The 26,433-nt window shown below is 37.3% G+C and overlaps 1 protein-coding gene across 3 annotated transcripts in view; it reads left to right on the top strand.

Moving 5' to 3' along the window:
* LOC145664933 (uncharacterized) overlaps positions 1–26,433 on the top strand; it is a 256,051-nt gene that overhangs the window by 150,282 nt on the left and 79,336 nt on the right. For all 3 annotated transcript variants that reach the window (XM_081732044.1, XM_081732045.1, XM_081732046.1), the window contains exon 2: positions 19,824–19,883. In XM_081732044.1, coding sequence (XP_081588170.1) covers positions 19,839–19,883 — 45 coding nt within the window. In that variant the 5' untranslated portion in view covers positions 19,824–19,838. The remainder of the gene's footprint in view (positions 1–19,823; positions 19,884–26,433) is intronic.

A 26,433-nucleotide genomic window follows, 5' to 3' on the forward strand; every position in this document is an offset into this window, starting at 1 on the left:
TTGAAAATTTGATCAAGATTGGCCGAGTGGTTCAGGAATTATTAAATTTTATTTATTTTGACACCCCCCCCCCCCTAAGTTGTACCATCAAAGTGAATAGCCTAAAACCAGCCCAGCCGTAAAACTCATCCATGTTTCAAATTTGATTAAGATCAGTGGGGCGGTTCGGGAGATTTATAGTCACAAACATAGTGTTTCTCAATTATATATATATATATATATATATATATATATATATATATATATATATATATATATTAGTAGTGTCGAATCTAGATTTTTTCCTATGGGGGCAACGTAAAATTTTACGGCACATTCCACCAGCCCCCCTTCCAACAGAACGGCGAATATGCATCGTTTTTACCACTACCACTCTACATTGAGACTTTTCCCAAATAGGCAGTACTGGCTTCGATAGAAGGAAAAAAAAAGTTTGAAGGGCCGGATCGGGACAGTGAAGAGAAGAGTGGCAGTGTTGGGCAAATTTCAATTGAATTGACAATTAACAATTAATCTGTATATTTAATTGTTAATTGCAATTGACAACGGAAGTAAGTAACGGTTAATTGTTAATTGCAGTTGCCCATTAATAAAGGAGAATCAATTGCAATTAATCAATCGATTGAAAGTAATTGCAATTGAAATTAATTAGCAATTAATTCAATTGCAATTTTTGATTTCCACAGCAATTACTTTCAATTGATTGATCAATTGCAATTGATTTTCACTGATTAATTTTCAACACTGTAGTTCAGACAGAGTGTGGGGCAATGAAAACTTTAGCCACGACCAACTGACCCACCACCCATCGTGACCCATGACCCACCGTGACCCACTCTGTCCCACCACCCACCATGAACCACTGTCACACACTGTGACCCAAGACCCACCGAAACCCATTGTCATCAACTCTGACCCACGAATCATGCCCTCTTCTCTACTGACTAAAGAGTTTAAACTTGTAATAAAACAAGGCTATGAAATTATCACTCATTGGATTTTAAATTTCTACTATCAATCACTCAAGCACCGCTCTATTACAATAACGGTGGATCTGACCTTTCTAATATAAATAAAATAGAGTTTGCTTGAGTGTCTGTCTCTCTATCTGTGTGCGGCCCGTGGACCAGACGAGTGGACGAAAGTTTTTAAAATTTGGTCGCAAGTAGCTTGGTCTAGGCCACAGATCAAGACGAAGAGTTTCTTTTTTTAACCCGGGAACGGCCTGGGAACCAGACAAGTTGGCCGAGAGTTACCAAATTTCGGACACGGATACCTTGGTTCAGGTCCCAGACCAAGGTGAAGCGTTTTTGACTAAATTCGAACCAGGGGGGTCTCAGGAGGGAGTTAATCCAGACATGTAAAAGTAGTAGAAAATGACCGATATTAGTGTCGATTTCATAGTTTTCGCGGTCGCTGAGATCAATGGTGATACTTTCATTAGCGATGATTTTCTAATTCAGCCACCATTGTATGTGGGCCGGGAGTCACCGGGGTGGAGAATTGCGAGACATGTAAAAATAATGGAAAATGACCGATATTAGTCTCAAATCAATAGTTTTCACTGTCGCTGAGATGAATGGTGATACTCGCACAGGCGTTGACTTCCAAATACTGCCCCCATCGGCTGCTGGCCAGAGACATGTTTTTTTTTTTAAAAAAATTGGAACCAGATGATCATAGGGGCTTTTATCGGAATATGTAAAATAGTAGGAAATGGCAGATTTTAGTGTCACATTCATAGTTTTCGCGGTATCGGCTGGAGGCCAGAGGCGATTTTTTCACAATTCGAACCAAGGGGGTCTCAGGGGGCGTTTACCGGGACATGTAAAAGTAGTAGAAAATGACCAATATTTGTGTCGAATCCATATTTATCGGGATTGCTCAGATGTATAGTGACAACCCCGATAGTGTTTACGTTCAAATTCAGCCCCCATCGGCCTTCCCAATGAAAACACATGTGTATATATATTATTTTGTTTTCCATGTAGTTAACATTAATGTCATAGTATATTAAATGATAAAATTCGAATTAGTAATTCTGTTTTACATTGCTCCATACATACACTGGAGCAAATCCCGGGGGGATGAAGGGGACATGTCCCCTCCAATCTTGGAACTGGGGAGATTGTCCTCCTCAATAATCCGATTTGAAATGTGTTTTTTGGGAGAGAAATTTGATTATTTGTGTCCGATCGCTAGAAAGGAAAGTGAGATGAAATTAATGTCCACTCAGAATAAGCCTCAAATCTGCCCGCCTCCCAATGTTGAAGACAATTCTGCTCCCCTGATCCTCTACAGCATTGTTTCTCGGCTACAGAAATATTTTGAACATCGCTATATATGTATATATATAATATGGGAACGATCTTACCCGTCCCCCCTCCCCTAATGTTGAAGACAGATTTGCGCTGTTGCATACATACCTGTCGTTTCTCGTTTCTTTTTGTGCATGAACTCAAAAACCTGGACAAGGCTTGCATAAATTTCTCGCCGTGCTTTTTGCTTTTCAATCCTGTCCTTGAAAGAGTCTGTTATCTTATCCCATATGCAAAGTCTACATTCCAGAAGTTCAATAACGGTTAAAATATCGAATGGAAAAATTCCTGCCATCTCTAAAAATCTAAGCAAAACTAGAAAGGTAAGAATGCAATAATACACAACCTTTTGATCCAGTCACTGTAGCTAAAATGCAGAACTCTATCAGGGGGTCGATCCCGGTACAAAGGGGAGAGGGAAAACTTGGATACATAGCTTTGGTCTTTGTTTTCAATTGCCATTCTACACATTATTTTTTAAAATGGGAGATTTGGGATAGTTTTGGAAGTGAGAGAAAAAATCTGTAACAAGTGAAGCATGAAGTCACATCCCTATTGTTGAGATCACAATCAAGAAAATGCCAAGTGAGTAACTTGTCCTTGGAGCTTGGGAAAGAGTGTTTGATTGTGTTGGTTTCGTTTCAAAATAATAATTCTACTTTGACTTGTCAAAAAATATTGTATTCAATCACTGCTTATTGAGTGGAACCGGGAAAAGTGATCTGCACACAATTCTAATGAAAATAAAAGGAAGTAATAATAATCAGGATTTTTTCCATATGCTTAATCGATTAAAAAATATACCATCAAAGAGTGTGTGTGTGAGAGAGAGAGAGAGAGAGACAGAGAGAGAAAGAACAAAAAATAGTGGAAAATAATCAAGAACTTGGTTATCTAAATTTTCTATATTCTATTTGGTAATAGCTATTTAGAGGGAAACCAGTACTCTTCAAACTTCCCACATTTTATACTTATTTAATAAAGGGAATTAGCTACTCCAAAACAGAGACTGTAAAAAAATAATAAGCTGTTCCGAAGTTGTTTATAGGACAAGATAATAATAATATTATTATACAATTATAATAGAAAAAAATGGAAACAACAAAATTCCAAAGACAAGAAACGAAACAAAAATATACAGCGCCTTGTCACTCACTCTCTTCATCTAACCCACTGGCCGGCCGACATTATCGGCCACATGTGCATCCAATCATAAGAAAACATTGCCACCGACAAAGTCGGTGTCGGCGATACCACCGACATTATCTGGGGCTTGGCCGACAGCATCTGCGTGTCGGAGGATCGGCCGATAATATCGGTGGCGTGTGTAAGCTACGATTTGAGTACATTGAAGTCGATTTCACCGCCGACATTATCGATGCTTCCACCGATATTATCGTTGCCGTGTGCAAACGCACTAAGACTTCTCTTTGATCTGTATGTAAACTTTTGTCAGTTGATGCAAAAAATAAGGAGTTTGTTCTACGCTCTACATTTCGAAACTGATTTTATAAGATGAACAGACTCCCCACACTTGAAAACAACATAGACAGATTTTCTGAAACTTTCGTACGTTGTTAGCTGCAATATTCCTGTACAGGTAATTATTCGTGGAGATGTTTACATAGAATCAAGGAAATCTTTACGATCTATGAAGAGAAAGAAAACAGACTTTGCTCTTATTTGCTGTCAATCTGTATTCCATCGGTTTCTTTTTCTCCGCGGACAATCCTAAGTTCACGAACGTGACCTAGCGAGGGAAGAGAGAGAAAGAAATCTACCTGGTTAGATTCCTATCTGCTGTTCTGCACTGTTGCAAAATGCAGCCAATATCTTAAACAGCTTTTAAATGGAAGAAAATTAATTTTTAATTAGCGCGCTATAATATTACCTTAGCAAGAAAAAGTAAAAGTGAACATGCAATATTAATACTAATAAACATTTGGCCGAATTTTGAACTCTATAAAATAAATAGTTTTTATAAAATTTTGGAAAGAAATATGCTGTTATTATATATTAGGGATGGCCAAAAATTTTCGGATCCGGATATCCCGGATTCGGACCTAGATCCGGATCTCGGATCCGAATCTCAGATCCGGATCTCGGATCCGAATCTCAGATCCGGATCTCGGATCTGGGTCCGGATCTCGGATCTGGATCCGAAATTCGAATCTCAGATCTTGATTCGTATTCAAACCTACATCTGAAATTGTGATCTTATAAAATTGAATATCTAAAATTCGTTAAAACTTTTTTCGGATTCACTGATATAGTAGGTTGCTGTGCTTTTAAATGTTTCCGAAACACGTTTGTGCTACCTTTGTTCTTTATTTTATTTTAACCTTGCAATATTTACATGTTGCACTTTCTGTCGAAGTCGCTTTAGTAAAATCTTTCCAAGTTTGATTTCTTCCCATTTCAGAGTATAGTGAACTGTCTGAAAACTGATGTAAATGGTAACAAATTCTTCTGTTTAGCTCCTCTTCGAAACTTAATGTTAGCTTCACATTAACAATATTTATTTTATTCTTAGAAAATAAACTTTCTCCTTTTCTCAGATACAAATGAAATATCTTTTAGATAAGGCCCTTTTAATCGCAGAAATACTAGACAAAACAAACTCTTTATTAATAGTAGTTTCTGACTCACTAGAGTCCAACCATGTAATAATGAATATCTTTCACTTCGAAGGTATATACAACAAAAAATATAGACTGGTTGGCGTGAGAATTTCAGGAGAGCGATATGGCTGTGTTCGTTGTATGACTTTATTACCTAACTTATGGCTTGCCCTTCTGAGGTCGGTCGTTTGTTGAAGGAGTAAATATAAAAGAGATTATTATTTTTTCTTCACCCTCCATGTTTCTTTAAACATACATTGCAGGAGGTAACCAAAACATATCCATGCGTCGTATCATTGAAGCGTTTTGTGTTTTGTATATTAAAGTGTTCAAAAATATTTAACATATTCGCATTTGTTCATGTGATCTCAGGTTCAATTCTCGGTGGGAACATACATGAGAAAATTGAAAGCTCAAACAATATGAAAATAGTATTTAAAAGTCAGGAAATTGATATTAAAACTTTAGCTATATATTGGGACTGTAAGGCTGTAGTTAAATTAACCCACACGTTTCGTGAAGATATATTACGTCGTTATTGTTTTTTCACTATAAGCTACCAGATACATCCTCAGAGGCTACTTTACACTGTAGTAATCAACAGATGAAAACATTGGAAAAGGAATGGAAGGAAGGTCTCCAGAGCCTTAGATCAAGGTACTAACCTAGCATTTGCCCAGTATAACTGAGGAACAACCCTGGAAAATCCTCAGTCAGGATGGCTGGTCTCCGAATTCGAATCCGGTATTATCCAATTGCGAAGCAAGAATCATAACAAGTAGCCTGAGCTCGCTCCGTATTATTATTATTTAATTAATGTAATGTTTTAAAATTAGTGCAAATTAAACCGTACTTTATTTATTGCTGATGTTATAGTTAATAAGCCTACATGAGACATCAGTCCCCCATTAAGAAAGAATACTAAAGCTGGAATTCAGGAAGCGGGGGTGAAGAGATTAATAAGGATGAGGAAACTATGTACGATGCAAAAACTGAGGAATTATGACTTCGTCACAGATACATTCACTTACATACGTCAATTAATATTTCTCTGATACAGCGCACTCTTACTTTCTATAGTGGCAGGAAAATGGCCCGCTTTTGTAAACGAACACACTAAGCACGTGGGTATAGGTGCAATGTCCGTGCAAAGAAATATAGGTAAAACTAGAAAAAAAATAGGGAAAGCGAGGGGAAATGATAAACCGCCCTTCAACTTAAAAAAAGCTAAAAATAACTAAACTTAGAGCTACGAAAGACGCGAGACGAATTTTATTGAAAAGATTGTGTTTCCTTAGTGATTAGTTCTTCTAACTATGAACATGAATTAAAAAGAAAACAAGTAGCTAGCTCCGAGTTTCGCAAACTAGTTGAAAAGAAAATATTGGATAAAATTTAATAATAAAGAAGGCATTTATGATAATTAAAACAAACTAAATTCTTGGCACGACAGTCCTTTGGTTCCTACCAGCGGCCTTACGTTCAAAGTGGGGATGTGTAGTCAACGCATCGACACCCGAAGTCCTTATGCCGGCTTTCTAGACTGGAGTCCGCTACCTCTTACTTAAGATAACTCCGCCACGATGCTGGGTCAACATCGAAATTGTTGAGTGCCTCTCCGGAAATTGAACCCATGACCACGGGCACCGAAGGCAGGCTTTCAGTCTTCTATAGACGAAAAGCTATAGTTACCCACATTATCTAATACAGAAATAAGTTCTGATTCTCTAATAGCTGCTGATGGTGATAGTCAAGGTTCACCGAAGCATGAACCCAAACTCAAACTGAGATACTGATGTAACTGGAACGCCTGAAAAGTCATTGTGGGTAAGTGAATTGCCCGGATGTCCGGAATTGTCAGGATGAAGGGCGATGGTGATGTGAAATGCGGGGCTGTCAGAGGTACTACTTATGATAATTGGATTTATAATCTATGTTGCCATAAACCCTCTTCAAGAACATAACTGTTAATCTTAGCTTTGAAAATGTTACATAAGGAGTTTTATTGCTATTATTAGGTTGCATTAGGAATTATGGGATTTATTTTAACGCTTAATTTTTACATCTCTTCTAATTTACGAATATTTAAATCGCAATTATACCCTTAAGGTCAATTAGTGATATTTTAAATCATGAAATGAAATGAAATCTTTAAGTTTAACGTCCCGCGGTTATGCCGGTTAGGCTAAAGGAGACGGTGATAATAAGAAATGAGTGAAATGGTGGAATGAACGAAGTGGGAGGAAACGGGAGAACCCCGAGAATACCCACGAGCACGATGTTTGTCCACCACAAAGTCCACACGGCGCGTGCTGTGATCGAACCAGGAACCCCAATCACCGGAGGTGAACGCTCTACCACGGAGCCACCGCACCCTTCATTTTAAATCATTTCGAACCAACTTTATATACGGTTAGTCTTACTATATTTGAATAATTGAGACCAGAAGCAGTCTACACGCTAAGTCCAAAAGAATCTTGGCCGACCTCCTGATAAACCACGTCTTTCAGAAAGGTGAATTGTGGCAATCCGATACCCACATGAGGAAATCTTCGGTTCAGTGTGAAAGCTTCAATAAGAACCAGCACTCTCATCAGTGAAATGTGCTTTGCTAATTTTTATTCAATGTGAAAGTACCTAACTTTATTGCTAAAAAAAAATTGCATTTATTTCAAACAAGTCGCCATTACAGTTTTCGTATTTAAACACAACACTCATGAAAAGTCATGTTAAAGCGCGACTTGCCCCTGAAAAAGAATATATATCAGTTTTTAGTTTCTCGTGTTCCCCAAAGTACACCCGGACTTAGTGCAAGTGCCTTCCGCTCGCACTACCCAGGTACAAACGGCTACGATCTTGGTACTAGCACTTGTTTCGGTTTCCAGATCTCAAATATTTATCTTTCAGCCTGATTCTATGTATGAATCCGAAATTTCAAATCTAGATAAGGGGCACTAAAATTCATAGTTTATTCTCGGTGCTCATATTGTGATTTATTAAATAATTATTAAATCTAATTGTAAGTTATACATTTGATATTTTGAGCAGACTGAGCAAGATAAATATACGTAAAAACTAGTCAATACTTATCTTAACTGTTTATGTTTTCTTAACTGTCAATGAAATAGGTGTATTGAGGAATTTTAAATATTTGTGTTTTGTATTCCGGTTTCAAATATAAATATGTATGTATTTCATCCCGGTCTTGCAACCGGGTGGACTTAGATTCGACATTCGAACTCTCATCCGGATCAAATCAGATTATTTTTTAGTTAGGCAAGCATTTAATCATTAGTGTAGATTGAAGGAGACAAATAGACTTGCCAGTATTCTTCTTAATTTTCTGTTTTCTTCTTCACTGTCAGGACTTCGTGAAATTTCTTTCGGCGAATTTTTGATATTCAAGTTTATCACAATTTGGGTGGGATGTGGGTTTGGATAAGAATCAAGATCTAAGATCCGAATTTCGAACCCAGATCCGAATTTCGAATCCAGATCCGGATCCAGATCCGAGATTCGAGATCCGGACCCAGATCCGAGATCCGGACCCAGATCCGAGATCCGGACCCAGATCCGAGATCCGGATCTTTGAATCCGACCAGATCCGGATCCGGCCATCCCTAATATATATAACGTTACCCTCGCGTTCCCCCTCAGTTTTACCCCTACTATATATGAGAATTAACATTTCCCTTTATACTTATTATGGACATAACAAAATGGATACTCAAAACAGTTTTGGTTTTCAAACACTAATGCCAAGAAGCAAGCATATCTCCATGAAACAAGCATATCGTTTTGTTTATTTCTTTCTTTCTTGACTCTTCGATCTAGTCGATCGCCTGAAGGCAAAACATCGCACAGCAAACAAGCTGCTTCGACACGTGCCAACGACAGAACGAAAGTCTTGATTTTAGTACTGAAACTACACTCAGGCAAAAAAAAGCAAAATGCCCGCACGCTTCTGTGCCTTGTAACATTGTGTTAAAAAAACACAAGGTCAGCTGTCAGACACCTGATAAGACTTTTATACAAATCGTCGTTGTTTGAAGCCTCTTTATTCCTCATAAAAACAATATATCCAGTTTCGCGAAAGTCCACAGAGATTGTATTAGAAAGTTAAAAAAATATCTTTATCATACAGATCATTTATTACTATTATTATTATTATTATTATTATTATTATTAGTAGTAGTAGTAGTAGTAGTAGTAGTAGTAGTAAAATTACCACATAATATTTTTCGTTAGTCCTTACAGCAATTAATACTTAGCAGCAGAGGTAAAAGTGCTTGGGAATGCAGGGGACGCCGTCCCCCACCTCCAAAAAATGTGTACGGCGTCCCCCCAGTTCCTAAGAAATTACAATGGGCAAAGATAGGCATGGGGGACGGCGTGATGTCATGCCGCTACCTACCGTTCCCCTACCTTTTCAGATTCACTTTATCTTTGCTTAGCAGGAAATCGATACAAGAGTTAGTAGGACAGCCACTCTTTATTGATAAAAATCGTAATTTGGCGTTATTAAAAACAAAATTTCTGTGTCTAGAGGTAGAAGAGAGGGGACCATGGAAGTTACTATTGCCACATACAAAAATGAAACCTGTATTTAACACTGACTACGTATAATTCAAGGATTTTTTTTAAAGCAAAATGCTTACACCTTTTCAAAAGTAAAATTAAAATAATTACTAAGAAATACATTCATTGAAAAACTCAGGGGTGGCAAGTCCACCGTTTCAAATCTGCTGCAGAGCGTTCGAGTCCAAATTCAAGTAAAGTTAACGCATGGAAGACCCAGGTTCGATTCCCGGTGGGAGTTCATGTGATTCGGATTCGACGATAATTAGTAGGTCCACGTTTTATATAGCTTCGCTGCTGAAAGGGACGTTAAGTTCAAAATCAACTCAAGAAAAGTTAAAACAATGAGAATGTTTTCTACTGTTTTGTCGTATGCAATTCTATGTTAAATAAAGCTACATACACTATTTGATAATGGAAGCATCGTCAGAAATACAGTATTCAATAAATAAAACTTTTCACGGAGGGTTTATCTGAAGATACATACAAATATTGAAAATAGTTTAAAAAGGTGCATAATGCGGAAATACTATTTTATCGCGTATGAACTTCAGGCTTCTAGAACAGCAAGTTCTGGCCAGATATTAACACCGCAGAACCAGAATATGATCAAGGCATGGACTAAACCAGCGTTTCCCAACCGGTGTGCCGCGGCACACTGGTGTGCCGCGAATGGGTCGCTGGTGTGCCACGAGGAAATCGGAACAAAATTATTAATTCTATAGCAATCAAATTGCAAGACATACAGAAAAAGGTATATTTGTATTTCAAATTACTACTATGAATCTAAAATTTAAAGTTTCATACTCTGTTACTTTTCTGTAGAACATTTTTCTGTAGATTTCTAATTTTGAAATAAAAGTATTTGTTATCATTGTTATCACCATTATTGCTTCTTTATTGTTGCAGACTATTTCGTAACTTGAAATTTTAAAATATTATTCAATCCTTCCGGCAAAGTAAACATGCATACGAATTACCTATATTTGTGTTTTAAAAGTAAAAGAGATTCGTTTGTTCGTTCGTTATTTAGTGATCTTCCTTCTTAATGAAAGGTTGGATACAGTTTTCGAAAAAAAAAGTGTATTTTTAACAACTTGAGCCCTATATCTGATTGTAATTGTTTTCTATTTTTAAATTAAAATGAAAAATAAGCATAATGATTTACCACGGGGAAAAAACAGTGGTCTAGCTTTCTTCTCTGTGAGAAGGATGTCAGTAATCAGAAACAAAATACGACAGTATTTTATATTTTCAAATAATAATAATAATAATAATAATAATAATAATAATAATAATAATAATAATATGCGTGCCGCGAGAATGAGTTACCCTGAAGTGTGCCGCAAGTTGAAAAAGGTTGGGAAACGCTGGACTAAACCATAGTTTCCAACTTTACCCAGTGTAAATAAAGTAGGTTTGAAACCCACTCTATCCAGTGTACACCTGAGCGTCATGGGGGGGCTGTATCCCTATCCCCTATAAAATTCCTCTTGGATCCGCGCCTCTTGAAACCAATTCATATTTCATAACTTCATACACGGCACGATCAAGCACTGAATCTATTGAAATCTTACTACATAAAATAATTATCATATTCTATCATAATATAAATTGTCACTCATGTAGCGTGTGCTAATATAACTAGGGATGCGCACGAGACAAGATTTGTGGCTGTCTCGTCTCGAAAATGTGCTGTAAAAGTGATGTCTCGACTCGAAAAATGTATATTTCTCTATTGGAAGTGCCATGTCTCGACTCGAATTTTGTCAGGAAAATCCTGTCTCGATTCGTCTCGTGCGCATCCCTAAATGTAACTCATGAGAAAAATGTTTTGTTTTAAAACAAAATTAAACGGTTGAAGTGGACTCTGCCGAGTAGAAGACATCCAATTTATTAAACCGCCTCGCAACTCACTTGGCAGCACACTTAGGTTACACTCTTCACCTTTTTCCCATGCTATCTAAAGTATCGGCTAATCTTAAATTCGCATTGCCGATTCGGGTTTTCTAACAAGAATTATTATGTTGCAACTTAATTTGGATGTGAAATCCTGACTTAATTAGCATTTAAGAACTTCGAAGTCTGCATTAAAATCATGACAGAAATATAGTAAATCTCAGTTCTAAATTTTATGTCTACCTTGCATCTAAATACTTGTGCTGTCATTTCTTTCAATGTTGGTAGGAACCGAAGTTCCAATTGATCCCAATTTTTCGCTTTAATTCCCTCTATTTGTTCATAAAATTTTAGAGAAATATTATTATTAACAAGCAACACTTCTGAAGTGTAACACTCCAATCTTGATAAAATTTGGAAGGTAGATACTATACATGAAATAAACGAATACGTGTTTCTTATTTTCTGCAGAGAAAAGGGTTTTAAGGGGCAAGAGACCCCACCCACAATTTTGAAAGTTGACGCCCCAAAGGCAAAAACCAAGGAAACCGAAGTAAACGAAATTTTACACACACATTGCAGATATAAAATGAGGGAACACGTGTTTCGTATTTTCCTGGAAAAAACGGTTAGGTTGGGACCGGATCCCTCCAAAACTTTCATCACGAAATATCGAAAGTGATAATAGCAATATGACAAATGTGTGTAAAGGACACAAAGAATTGCAACGAAACTTTGTGTATGAACAACATACCAAAAAATAAAGGCACACGGTTTTTTTATTTTGTGCTGAGAAACGATTTCAGGGGGCAAAAGCTATCACCCAAAATTTTGAAAGTTAAGGCCCGGAAGGCCAGAGGAAGTGAACCGAACTGAATGAAATTGTGCACAGATATTGTCGACATAAAATGAGGGAATACGTTTTTCTCATTTTCCTGAGAAAAAAAAGAAAACCGTTTAGGTGGGACACACACACACCTCCAGAACTTTGATCATGAAATATCAAAACTGCTAATAACAGAAGTGTTTGAAGGACATGACGAATTGGAACGACACATTGTGTAGGGACAATACGCAAAAAATAAACGAATACGGTTTTTCTTTTATTTTCTGCGGAAAAACGGTTTTAGGGGGGCAAAAGCCCTCATCCCAAATTTTGAAATTTAAGGCCCAAAATGCAAGAAGTGCACCGAATTAAATGAAATTGTGCGCAGATATTGTAGACGAAAAACGAGATAATTGGGTTTCGTATTTTCCTGGGAAAAGTGGTTGAGTGAGGCACGGACCTTCTAAACCGTTGATTACGGAATATCAAAAGTGCAAATAAGCATACGCAAAAGTTCCTAAAGAATATGGAGAATTGGAACGAAACTTCGTAAAGGGACTATTTGCAAAACAGTATATGAAACGTGTTTTAATTTTTGCGGAAAAACAGTGTTGGGGCCTAGGTCCCATCCCCCCCCAAAAAAGGAAATATTACCGTAATAGCTCAGAAAGGAGTGGACCCAAGCAAATCAAATTGTGTGTAGACATTATATGTAAAATAAGGGCTCTCGTGTTTCTCAAGTGTTCCTATCCGTTTTAATTCAAATTTGGCATACTAATAGCAAACTGGAAATAAATCGACACGTGTTTTTCTTTATGCTGAAAAAACATTGCAAGGGTAAAAGGTGCCTCCTGAAATACTATAAAATACGCTATACTGTTTGTGTTTGCTGTTACTTGATCTGCCAAATTTGAAGAAATCGGATGGAGACACGACACTTGTGAAACACGAGAGGCCATATTTTACATATCCAATATCTACATACAATTGCTTTCGCTTCGGTCCACTTCTCCCGCGACTCAACGCCTTGGTTCACTCACAATTTTTTTTCTTTCAGAAAAATACGAAACACGTATTCCCTCACCTTACCTCTACAATATTAGTGGACATTTCATTCACTTCGGTCCACTTCTTTTTGTCTTTTGGGGTCAACTTCCAAAATTGTAGACGGGGGCTTTTGCCACCCAAAACCGTTTTTAACCAAAATTAAAAAATGTATTCGTTTATTCTTTGCGTATTGCCCATACTCGCAGAGCGCCTCCGTGGCTAAGCGGTTAGCGTACGGGCCTTTGGCGTGGGAGACCCGGGTTCGATTCCCGGCGGGAGCTCATGTGGTTTGGATTCCACGTTAATCAGTAGGTGCACGTCTCATATAGTCTCGCTGCTGAAAGGGACGCTAAACTAAAATCAACTCAACTCAACCCATACACGCAGTTTGATGCAATTCTTCATGTCCGTTACACGCATCTGATATACTGTTAGTAGATATTTTGATATTTCGTGATGAAGGGTTTGGAGGGATCCATGCTCCACCTGGCCGTTTTTCCAGGAAAATAAGGAAACTTATTCCCTAATTTTGTGTCTACAATATCTGTCCAAATTTCATTCACTTCAGTTCACTTCTTCTTACCTTTCGCGCGTCAACTTTCAAAATTTTGGTTTTGGGTTCTTTTGACCCTAAAACCGTCTTTCCGCAAAAAAGAAAAACATATTCTTTATTTTTTGTCCACACAGAAAGTTTTGTTGCAATTCTTCATGTCTTTTACACACATCTAACATATTGTTACTAGCATTTTTCATTTTTTGTGATCAAAGCTTTGGAGGGGTCGGTGCCCCACCCAACCGATTTCTAAAGGAAAATACGAAACCCGTATTCACTCACTTTGTGTCTACAATATCTGTGCACAAATTCACTCCCTCGGTTCACTTCTTTTTGCCTTTCGGGAGTCAACATTCAAAATTTTGTTTGGGAGGTTTTGCCCCCCCAAAAACCGTTTTCCCGCAGAACATAACAAAACCCGTATTCATTTACTTTCTGCGTATATTCCATACACAAAGTTATGTTGCAATTCTTTATTTCCTTTACACACATCTGACATACTGTTATTATTACTTTTGATTTTTCGGGATCAAAGGTTTGGAGGGGTTTGTGCACCACCCTACTGTTTTTCCCAGGAAAGTACGGAACTCGTACCCTCATTTCACGTCTGCAATATATGTGCACAATTTCATTCACTTCGGCTCACTTCTTCTTGCCTTTCGGACGTCAACTTTCAAAATTTCGGGTGGTGGCTTTTGCCCCTGAAACCATTTTTCCGCAGAACAAAAAAAAAGTATTCATTTTTCTGCGTTTTGGTAATACACAAAGTTATGTTGGAATTCTTCAAGTTGTTTGCACGCATCTGACATACTGTTGGTAGCACTTTTAATATTTCGTGATCACAGGTTTGGAGGGGTCCATGCAGCACCCAACCCTGTTTTCCAGGAAAATAGAAAACCGTATTCCCTCATTTTACGTCTACAATATCTGTGTAGAAATTCATTCACTTCGGTTCACTTCTTTTTGCCTTTCGGGCGTCAATTTTCAAAATTTTGTGTGGGAGCTTTTGCCCCCTAATACCATTTTTCAACAGAACATAAAAGAACCCGTATTGCTTTATTTCTGGCGTATTATCCATACAAAAAGTTTCATTGCAATTCTTCATGTCCCTTATACACTTTCTACATAATGTTATTAGCATTTTAATTTTTTATGATCAAAGGTTTGGAGGGGTCCGTGCCCCACACGACTATTTTCTCCACGAAAATATGAAACCCGTATCCTTATTTTATGTCTACAATATATGTTCACATTTGCACTCACTTCGATTCACTTCTTGGGGCCGCGGTGGCTCAGTGGTAGAGCGTTCACCTGTGGTGCTTGGGGTCCCGGGTTCGATCCCAGCCCCCGCCAAGTGAACTTTGTGGTGGACAAACACCGTGTGCGTGGGTTTTCTCGGGGTTCTCCCGTTTCCTCCCACTTTCTTCATTCCACCATTTCGTTCATTACTCATCATCACCGTCTCCTTTAGCCTAACCGGCATAACCGTGGGACGTAAAACTTAAAGATTTCATTTCATTTTTTTCGATTCACTTCTGTTTGCCTCTCGAGTTCAACTTTCAAAATTTAGGGTGGGAGCTTTTGCCCTCTAGAACCGTTTTCCCGCAGAACTTAGAAAAACCCGTATTCGTTTACTTTTTGCGTATTGTCCATACACAAAGTTATGTTGCAATTTTTCATGTCCTTGACACACATCTGACATACTAGCACTTTTGATATTTTGTGATCAAACGTTAGGGAGGGTCCGTGCCGCACCCACTCCTTTTTTCCAGGAAAATAGCAAACCCATATTCCCTCATTTTATGTCTACAATGTCCGTGCACAATTTGATTCACTTCGGTTCACTTCTTTTTGCCTTCCCGGCTTCAACTTTCATAATTTTGTGTGAGAGCTTTTGCCCCTAAAACCGTTTTTCCGCAGAAAAACCCTTCTCCATTTTTTTTTTTTTGCGTATTGCCCGTACATAAAGTTTCATTGGAATTCTTCATGTCCTTTACACAAATCTGATATACTGTTACTAGCACTTTTGATATTTCCTGAGCAAATGTTTGGAGTGGTCCGTGCCCCACCTAACAGTTTTTTCCAGGAAAATACGAAACTCGTATTTCCTCCTTTTACGACTACAATATCTGTGCACAATTTTATTGACTTTGGTTCAGTTGTTCTTGCCTATCGGGTGTCAACTTTCACAATATAGAGTGGGGCTTTTATATTAAAACTTACGTAACTTTATGTAACTTTTTCTTTTTTATGAGATTCTTCTTTTTTTTGGGAGGTGAGGAGAGAAATGTTTTCCTCTGATATGTGTCTTTTGCCATTCATCTTTTTTGAACTGCTTAAGTAAGATCATTTTGTAACTTTTGATGTCATCCATCTCCGTCATGATAATATTATTGTCATTTTTAACAATTTGTTTTATTCCCTCATTTGCAGTCTGCCACACTGATATATTTATTACAAAATTGAGGTTTGGTCCAGCGCCTTTCGAATTCGGAACCAACCCAACCGCCGAGCTTTTTGGGTTGCCTGCTATTGCAGGAAAACGAGAATTGCAGGTGGTAATGCACTTTTGGAGTCGTGTATACAAAACCAATAGTAATAATTTGTCAATTTCTACGTTCATCTTGTTTCTGTCATCTGTCCACTAGACATTTAGCAGGAAAAATATTCTTTCAACAAAAGTGTTGTGAATATAACAAAACTTTATCAACAAAGTCGTCTTAGGTTTTTCTCCGATCCAAAAAAAGCGGGTGGTTTTTCGTGATTAAGATATGATTAAGCAGGGGACGAATATAGAGCGTGAAAATCGGGCGGTACCCGCTAAAATCGGGTAACATGGCAACCCTAAACTAGGTCCTTCTCCTTCGATTCGTCGCGTCGCGGGGAATTGCGATGAGACCAACACGAGCTATCGCCAGTCATGTGCATGCGGTTATTATTATTTTTTTCCTGACGAACTGCTCCTAAAGTGAGCTCTGGGGATCAAGAGTAACCCTTCCTCTACATCATGAAGTGAAAAATCTTGAGATGAGTTTGTATAATTGTATGAATTTAGTGGCAACTGTCTCAAATCATTAGAAATTGAATGTGAGAGAACTATGATATAAAGCAAATAGACACACGTGATTTTATTATGAAATTGTATGTCGAACGCATTTTATCTGATCCGAAACGATTATCGTCGAATATACACCGTTAAAGGAGCACTCTGATTGGCAAAACTGAAAAGACCTCAAGGATATATCCCTCTACAAGCGAGCTATTCTTCATCGCCTCCGTGGCGAAGACGGAAGAACACGTGCCTATAGCAGCCCATACACGTAAACACATGCCTGAAGAAACAGCCCGACTTGTATGAAAAATGATAAAACCACAGGCAAGTTAATCGTGTATGGCCTCGTTCATTCATGTTAAAAGTTTTCAAAATCTTCTGAAAACATGTTTGATGTTTTTGCCGTTCTGCGTGCATGTTTACCGTGTATGGGGCTCGTTCATGCAAGGTGGCTGTTTTATATTTAGGTCCGCCAATCACGACAGCGGAAGAAATCACGTGAGTCTCTCCTCCGTCGCATGCCAAGGTCGTGCAGTTGCAGAAAGAAAAAGCACGCGTTTCCTCGTCCTCCACATTTCTCCAACTACTTTCAGTATGTTGGACAGCACGTTGGTACGTGTGTGGGCAAAAAATTCTTTCAAGATGCTTGATGAAAGAAACCTTTCATACATGTTGGTAATGCAAGTGCGTGCGTCTATGGCCTGCTTATACCCTGGCCGGTGAACGATGATTTCTGGCAGCTTTGCACAAGGCCACGGCGAGCGAGCAGAAGACAGCAGGTCAATCAACCCTAAGCTCAGAACCTGTCGCGTCCCCATGGTAACCACCGCACATTGCCAAACTCTGACTCACTCACTCCCACCCTTTTGCCGTCTGTTCACTCCGCTTTAGCGTGTTATGTGGGTGACTTAACTTTTGTTGTTGATTGGTACAAACGTGGACGTTGAGAGAAAATGGCATCTGGATCTCCAAGTAGAAAAGAGAAACATCTTGTTTTAAATAGACAATCTCCGGGACTTGTGTATAATTTGCGGGAATATTTTGAGACAGAAAGGGAAAATGGAGGACCATTACTTCAACTTTCTAAAGTGTGTAGAGTGTCTGCAGCTCTGCATATCGGAACAGCCACAGTGACAAGGATCACTAAAGAAAGTTGCCCAGAAAGTTTGAATGAGCCTTCAGAGGTGTTAAGAATTCCGGGAAAAATAAAAAGTAGACCATCAAGAGTGACAAATCTGGATGCATTTCAAAAAGATGCCATCCACCGGTAACTTTGTAACTACTTTCAGTGAAAGAATTTCCCCACCCGGAAAAAACTACTTGTTTCACTTAAGGATAACGGTTCGTTCGATGGGGGTAAAACTACTTTATCGTTGGTATTGAAGGGTCTTGGGTTCAAGTGGAAGAAGTATTCTGGGCGAAAAGTTCTGTTGGAAAGAACAGATGTTGCCAAAAGATGCCAGTATTTGCGGGGTACTTTACAAGAGCATCGAGAAAACGTCGTGTGAATAGATGAAACATGGGTTAATACAAATCATACTAGTACGCAGCGGTGGACGGATAATACCATTACAGGCATAACAAAAACACTTCTTGGAAAGGGCAGCCGTCTCATTCTGTTACATGTAGGTTCATATGAGGGTTTCATACCGAATGTCTTACTGCTGTTTGAGTCAACAAAAACTAATGACTATTATGAAAGGATGACAGAGGAAAAAATTTATAATTGATTTGTCAATTCACTCCTATCAAACATAAAGCCCAACGCCGTCATTTTGATGGACAATGCGTCCTATCATTCAGTACAACTATGCAAACTACAAATACACTCATCAACGAAAAAGCAGAAATTTTAGATTGGTTACAGAAGAATAATATTCCAGGTTTCAACAAGTCAATGACAAAAATCAAACTTATTCAAATAGTAAAGTTTCATAAACACCTGATTTCCGACACTGATTTCTCTTTAGGTCGGGCCGGGCCGGGGCCGATTAATTGCAATTCTTTAATAATTATTGACTTTCGTTAAACGATAATTGGAATAAAGCCAAACGTGAAAGAAGTGTTCCCGTGAAGAATGTTACAAAGAATTCAATAGCTATTTACAGTTTGTGTTGTTTAGCGGCTTCACTTTCACCATAGAGAAACGGAGGCATTGCGCGGTAAATTGAGCTCTGACCTTGACCTTCACTGAGACCAAAATATGACAAGAAGGGGTGTGAAAGTTTTGCCTGTCGCTAAACTATATTGCCATTTTCACTTTATGCTAAAAATCAATTAAGTTAGATTTTTGTTACAGGAAATGGAGTTTTTGTTCTCTCGATGACAGGCAAAGTTCTAGGAAGCCATGGTACTATTCGGGAGGCAAGCGTCAGGTTGTGAACCAGAGTTTAGAAAATGTTTCTGAGGGTTAGGGCAAGTTTAATACTAAATTTTGAGAAAGATTGGGGCTTAAACAAAATTTTTTTAAAAATTTATCGGGCCGCGGTCGGGCCAAAAACTTCTAAAATTTATCGGGCCCGGGCCGGGCTTGGGCCAAAAATTAAAAAAAAAAGTTATCGGGCCTGGCCGAAGCAAGTGTCTAATATATATAGCAAAACGCTGTACCTCATAAAAAAGACGAAGCTCTTTCTGTGGCTCTCACGCATTTAATTTTGATAAACATTGCACTTATCTTTCAGTGTATGCTTTGACAAACAATCACATGTACGCAAGGCAGAAAGAAAATTATAGATTTATTGAGAAGAGAGAAAGAAGAGGTTTCTTTTGTTTCATAGAATTTAATTAGCAACTTTCTACATATCTCCCATGTGTACAACCAGCACGTGTATTAATGTTTCGTTGTCAGTGGGTCACCGTTCTGATTCCGGGTCACAAGAGACCGATACATGGATTTTATTGTGGAACTAATTATTTTTTTCTTTTGCAGACACATTAATACATCATGGAAATGAAACTGATACTACTCATACTGAGAGCCATTGATGTTGTAAGTATTTGCCTGTATCTTTCAATTGTTTATCTAATGTTAAGCGCTGATTTAAATATATATGATACATAATTAGTGCTGGTGTTTGGTTAAATATTAAACGACCGTCCCACTAGTAAGAAGTGCACACGTTTGGTTAAAAGATTAAATGATCGTGCCAGCAGTAAAAAGTGCATACGTTTGGTTAAAAGATAAAACGACCGTGTAACCAGTAAGATGTATTCACATTTGGTTATAAGATTAAATGACTGTACCACTAGTAAGAAAGAAGTGCACACGTTTGGTTAAAAGAGTTGAGTTGATTTTAACGTCCCTTTCAGCAGCGAGGCCATATGAGCGAGGCGGGACCTACTGATTAACGTAGAATTCGAATCACATGAGACCCCGCCGGGAATCAAACCCGAGTCTCGAGAGCCGTAGCTAGGGGAGCCGAGCGGGGTGGTCGCCCCAGGCGCTGATAGCAAGAGGGCGTCGAACGAGCAAGAAGAAAAAAGTATAGGAAATGAGTAAACGACGCATCGCCCCAAAAACGTATTGGTCCCTATTAAATCAATATTGTTATCGGTTTGAAAAGAAATAGATTTGTCAAGAATTTTCTTGCTCGCTCCGTTCGCAACCCAAACATTTTAAGAAGAGTCACTACAAGTTTTTATTTATTACCTTAAAAAAATATTATATGTGATTTGTTAATGGCGATGTGACATACAATATGTCGAGTAATTCTTTATAGTCTACACAGGGGCGTTTTCAAAATAAGAAACCGACAAAGTCTGAAATACGTGTTCGGCTCTTTTGATGATGACGAGTTTGCTGAGATAATTACGCTGTTCTACCCAATTGGATTAATCATGACGGTGAGAATGGATGCTTTGAGAAATTCGCAAAGAAGGCTCCTTCTGAATTTGCGTTACCATTTCACATTTTTTTTTTTTTTTTGATAAAACAATCGAATCCCCTAGTGCGTCACCACTTTTTCTAAGTTACCCCTTAATGTACGTAGTTTCATTTGGAAATGTAAAGTTATTGCATGTATTACTGCTTCATAGAAAAAAATGATGTCATATAATACATGCCGTTGCGTGAGTACGTATTGGTTATTTGTCTTCCCGTGAAGTTAAGAAACCTACAGGAATTGCGTTTTAATTGCCATGGAAAATGGTCCAAAAATTACCTATCTGAACGCAACAATTTCAGCGTACTATTCAGCCGCTTTGAAATTAAGTGAGAAAACATTTCGAAAAAAAAAAATGAAGTCTTTCACAAGTTATTCTTTAATTGCACAAAACTTGACAGTTCATAAAATGTATTTTCTTTCTCCTAATAGTATGGAATATTAATTAAACCCGTAAATACTCGCGCCCTTTTATGTGACACCTAGGGATGCGCACGAGTCGAGTCGAGACAGAATTTTCCTGAGAAAATTCGAGTCGACACAAAGCTCTTCCAATAGAAAAATATACGTTTTTCGAGTCGAGACATCACTTTTACCGTACATTTTCGAGACGAGACAGCCTCAAATCTTGTCTCGTGCGCATCCCTAGACACCAGTACTCGAGCGGGGGTCCAGTACACCCCCAAATTGATATTAGTTTTTTTTTTTTTTTTTTTTTTTTGCAATACAAATATATTTTTGTAATAATTAAGACTATGTAACGTAACTCTAGACATGTTTTTAAAAGTATTTGCTGCAATTATATTTTTAGTACTCGTTTTGAGACATTTTAAAATATTTTTTCATCAGGACTTCTGGCAACACAAAAGTTACCTTTTTGGGGGGTCTGTGAACACCCCGCGTGAGTACTTACGGGTTAAGAAGAGAGTAATAGGATATAAGTACTAACTTTTCCATTATTTTGCAGTGTAATATACGAGTGAAGCGATGTATTTAGGGGTGTAAAGCGATGTTTTTTTAGGGTGTACGAGTGTATATAAAATTAAATATAGTGAACTCAACATAATTCTAGGATTCAAGATTATTTTGTATAACTGCTGGAGTGTGGAGTCACTCTAAGTATTGTTGAGTTTTTATGTATTCCAAGAAAGTGAAAACGGCAAAGAAAATGTTTTGGGAAGCTGCAAAAATAAGTATTTCTTTAAATGTCGCAGCATATGTTTGTAGTATTTACTGCTTTTCTAAGAGTAATAAACATACATTTAATAGCATGTGTGGAATTAAAAATATGTGTAATTAAAATATAAGTTGTTAAATAATATCCAGTTTCAATATAACTTCTGCAAAACATGCCTCATTATTTATTACTATGATTAATATTATCCTTTCTATTTATTTGTTTTGCATTTGTTATTAAATAATCTGATCACACAATTTTCCAGACAGAATTATAAGATGTTCATGAGCAAGGAATCAAATCTCTTCCTACACCTTCGTTGTTTAAGAGTACAAAGGGCTAGTACCTACTTGCGTTGCTCTTGTCACTTAATAAAATATGAAATATGATATACGGTATTTTAACTGAAAAAGATAGTATCCTAATAGTTATACAACCTTTCGTCAAATTGTTAGAAACAACCAGAAAAATTAACATTGATATAGAAATATTCAGATCATGTCTTCGCCCCCTCCCCCACACACACACTTTTACGTCCAATCGCCGCCATTGCCAAAAGTACTGGTAATCCTGGATGAGTCGAATCGAAAAAAAAAAAATTCCAGCGAAAATTTTGTAGCTCCGGGTCGATTTCCGGCCCGACTCTCCCTGAAATCATCATTGAACTATAGACATTTACATTCTTCAAAGAAAAAAAAAAACACCTTTCACAGATTAGGAGGATATTGCCTAGAAACTCTGATATAAAATACCAAACGTCACGTCTAATTCAAACCGATGTTTATACAGTGTACTGAAATTTTATATTTTTGAAAGCGTCAGAGTAGATTTCTTTTGCCTAATCTGAACTCCCTGAGGCGATATACCTTAATTAAAGTTTATTACTGTAATACACGGCTTCAAGTACAGCGGTGTTGCCACATTATACCTTAAAGGGTTGAAATTATAGGCTACGTATTTACCGTGTATGTATCGGAAATTAGGCAACAATGGTATGTACACACCCTAAGTACCGGTACTTGCAATGTATGTACTCTGATTACTCAAAAGTACGTACATTACTTATTAAAGTATGTAATGACAATTGAACTCTAACTGTGAATTGTACTTGCATTTCATTTACCGGGTCATACTCGTATGATCTTGTATACGTAACGTCAATGAACTTATTATAACATGACATTTCGTGAACTCATTATGTTATATTATATATTTAATTAACTAATAATTTATTCAGCCAATTAACGAATCAACAACGATACTTACTGTATAGTTACGTATGATGTGGAACCATTTTGTAGAAGATATCCTGATGTCATCAAACGAATCATTCGCGCGGTCCTATGATGTTTTACACTTACGATTAATCAATATGTATGCAGTGGCGAAGGGTGATATTTTCAAGAGGGTAGGCCCAATTTTCTACTATTACTACCAATACTACTACTACTACTACTACTACTACTAATAATAATAATAATAATAATAATAATAATAATAAATGAAACAGATTAGACCTAAATATTTTACTACAGAAATACAAGAAGACAAATTCACATTTTAACGTAATTGTAGTCCATCGACAGCACTCAATTTTCATAATAAAATTCACGTATGTGATTCATAGCTGATCTTAATTTGCCGTAATGCAGTTTGTTTTAATTGGGCGTGATCGGGTGGGGAAGATGGACCATCACATTATCTGCGCTCCACAAGAAACATGTTGTTTAGTCTACTGGTACGGAAACAAACTCTGCTTCTAAGATTTCGTCTTTAATTATATTGTTCAAAACACATGACAAACATTCAACGGTCATTTTGTGTCACTTAATTCCCTTTAAAAACAGAATCAGACTTAAATATTTTTTCATACGCTGCTCTTTATTTCAACTACAAATAATTTTATTGTACGAATGCATGCATAACTCTTGCCCTTTGTTTGTTCTATTTTCAACGCAGGCGTTGATCTTCGCTCTTTAATAACACAGTAATTAAAAAAAAAAAAAACTCTCATTCGCTTTTGCAAATGTAAGAAAAAATGTCACTCACAATATCTCAAAAACACACACACTACTCAATTCTAATGAACTCAACGAGTCTGATTTCGTATAAGTTTGTGCCAACGTAAGGGAACAAAGGGGCATAAGTTCGAGATAATTGGCGTAGCACCTTTAGAATAGATCGTTCCAGCTTTTGCGTTGCGTTAGAGTCCGCAAAATTAAAAAAAAAGTTGGTACGGAATGGGACCCTTCGATCTTGCTCTTTATTAGTTTGACATATCGAATCGAAATCGAAGGTCTCGTGAAAAACGCTTTATGTAGAAAAGAAAGTCGATAAGCGCTGAGGCCGGTCTCTTTTGCAGGTTATTACCAACATGTTCTCTCGCGGATTTTCTGAGTAGCTTGACGGTAGTTCTACTGTCACCTGAGACACTGCACGGTGAGCCTCCCAGCAGTGGTGCTAACCACCACTTCTTTATCGAGCAATTTTTTTTTAACTTAGAAAATTATCATACATTCTGTGCAAGGAAAATGAATTAATTATAATTTCTGAATTAAATGGGTAGGCCGGCGGTCTTACGACCCTTCGCCACTGTATGTATGTACGTTATAATTGTACGACGCCTTAAAATTTATAAGAGCGCCACATGAAGTATTATTAAACACGCAATTAAAGATACACATATCTATTGATATATACGAAATAATTGTATGACACTATACGAAGTATATGTATTCTTCCTTTATCTTATATAGAATACACATATCTTATATAGAATTTGATATCTATAATACCTCATTGATTACACAATTTTCATTAGAAAAAAACATTTTTCTAAAATAGGTTATATTTTATTAGCATATTTTTTCTTTGATTATATACCGTACATGTATTTACATTATGATGTTTTTATGTATCTAATACAACAAAATAACTATACTCTTATTACAATATACGATACATATAATTTTTTTTTCTCTCTCTCCCTCTAAATTATATATATATATATATATATATATATATATATATATATATATCGCATGTTCTAAAAATGTCGCCCACGGACCACACAATACTATTCTACAAGCCAAAATAAAGCGAAAATGTTATGATGGTATGCCCTCCTGGGTCTCCTCCTTCAGCCGCTATGGTGAATCAAAATTTCACAATCTTACAACATCGCAGATTAATTTGGAGCCATTAGCATTACTCTACGAACATTACAAGCAGTTGAATCGATTGCTACGCTAATAAGAAGTGCTAGTGTCAATCAATATCGACTTTAGCTGCCATCTGCAAAGAAACGATATAACTATTTGACACATTGGCAGATGTAATCTATGGTTCTTTATTTGCGACGTTGCCACATAGTGCAATTTCTCTCTCCAGATGAGGACTCGAAAAGTACAATAATGCTCTGTGGACCGTGGGCGCCAAGTTTAGAACATCTGATATACAATATTTACATTATAAAACATATGCATTTCTTTAAATAAAATATTTACAACGTTTATAATAAATACATAAACTATACAACATACATACATCTGGAACTGTTGCAAATAGGATGCGAGGGCCTAAGAAACTTAAAGAATTGATAACATAACATACCCGGGAATAACATAACGCGGTGTATGATCGCAACGTGACTCCTTTTCAATCATTCATTTCATTATTTACATTTACTTATTCTATTTAGATTTCTTCATGAGATTCATTATTATTTACATGTTAACAAAGATATATACAAGTATTTACATCACATTCACACGCACACGCATATAGTTGCCCAACAAGTATGCGCGGTACCCAAAGAGTGATGTCCTGCAGTCAGTCACACTGTCAGGATTTAAACGTCGTCTTTTATTTCTAATATTTTGGTGTGTTTTCGTTTCAGGACGACAAACGATTACAAATCCCTGGTTACGGGTAAATATTTGTTTTTTCTCAATTTTATCTTTAACTAGACAGTAAAAATAATCAAAATTAATTTCTTCACCCGTTCTATACTCTAAAGTGATTTCCCTGATTTTATACACATAATCTAATTTTCCCGTCCCAATATCTTTTAATCGATACGCGCAATTTCTGGGCCCCAAACCTATAAAGGTATCTATGTCCCACTCATATTTTACTCCATTAATTAATTCACTCAAGTAGGGACCAAACGGAAGTTGAGATTTCTTATCGCGGAGCTGTACGAACATAATAGTTTCTGTATCAGAGTTAAGCACCTTATCACGCCCAACACTTGTCAACAGGTCATGCAATTTTATCCGCGCCCATGACGTAATAAACGTCGCAAGAACAACGTTGGAGAATTTCCACGGCTTATTATTATTCTCCGTAATATGATACGTAAGAATAAGATGCCTGTCCCCGATCGACAATACGCTTTGCACTTCATATTACGGTTCCCACAGGTAACTCAAAAACTTTTGCGGAGTAGGAACAATCACACATTCCGACAAGCCCGTTCG

This window comes from Thermobia domestica, chromosome 11 (genome assembly GCF_964235325.1).
Source record: "Thermobia domestica chromosome 11, izTheDome1.hap1.1, whole genome shotgun sequence".
NCBI classification, from domain to species: domain Eukaryota; kingdom Metazoa; phylum Arthropoda; class Insecta; order Zygentoma; family Lepismatidae; genus Thermobia; species Thermobia domestica.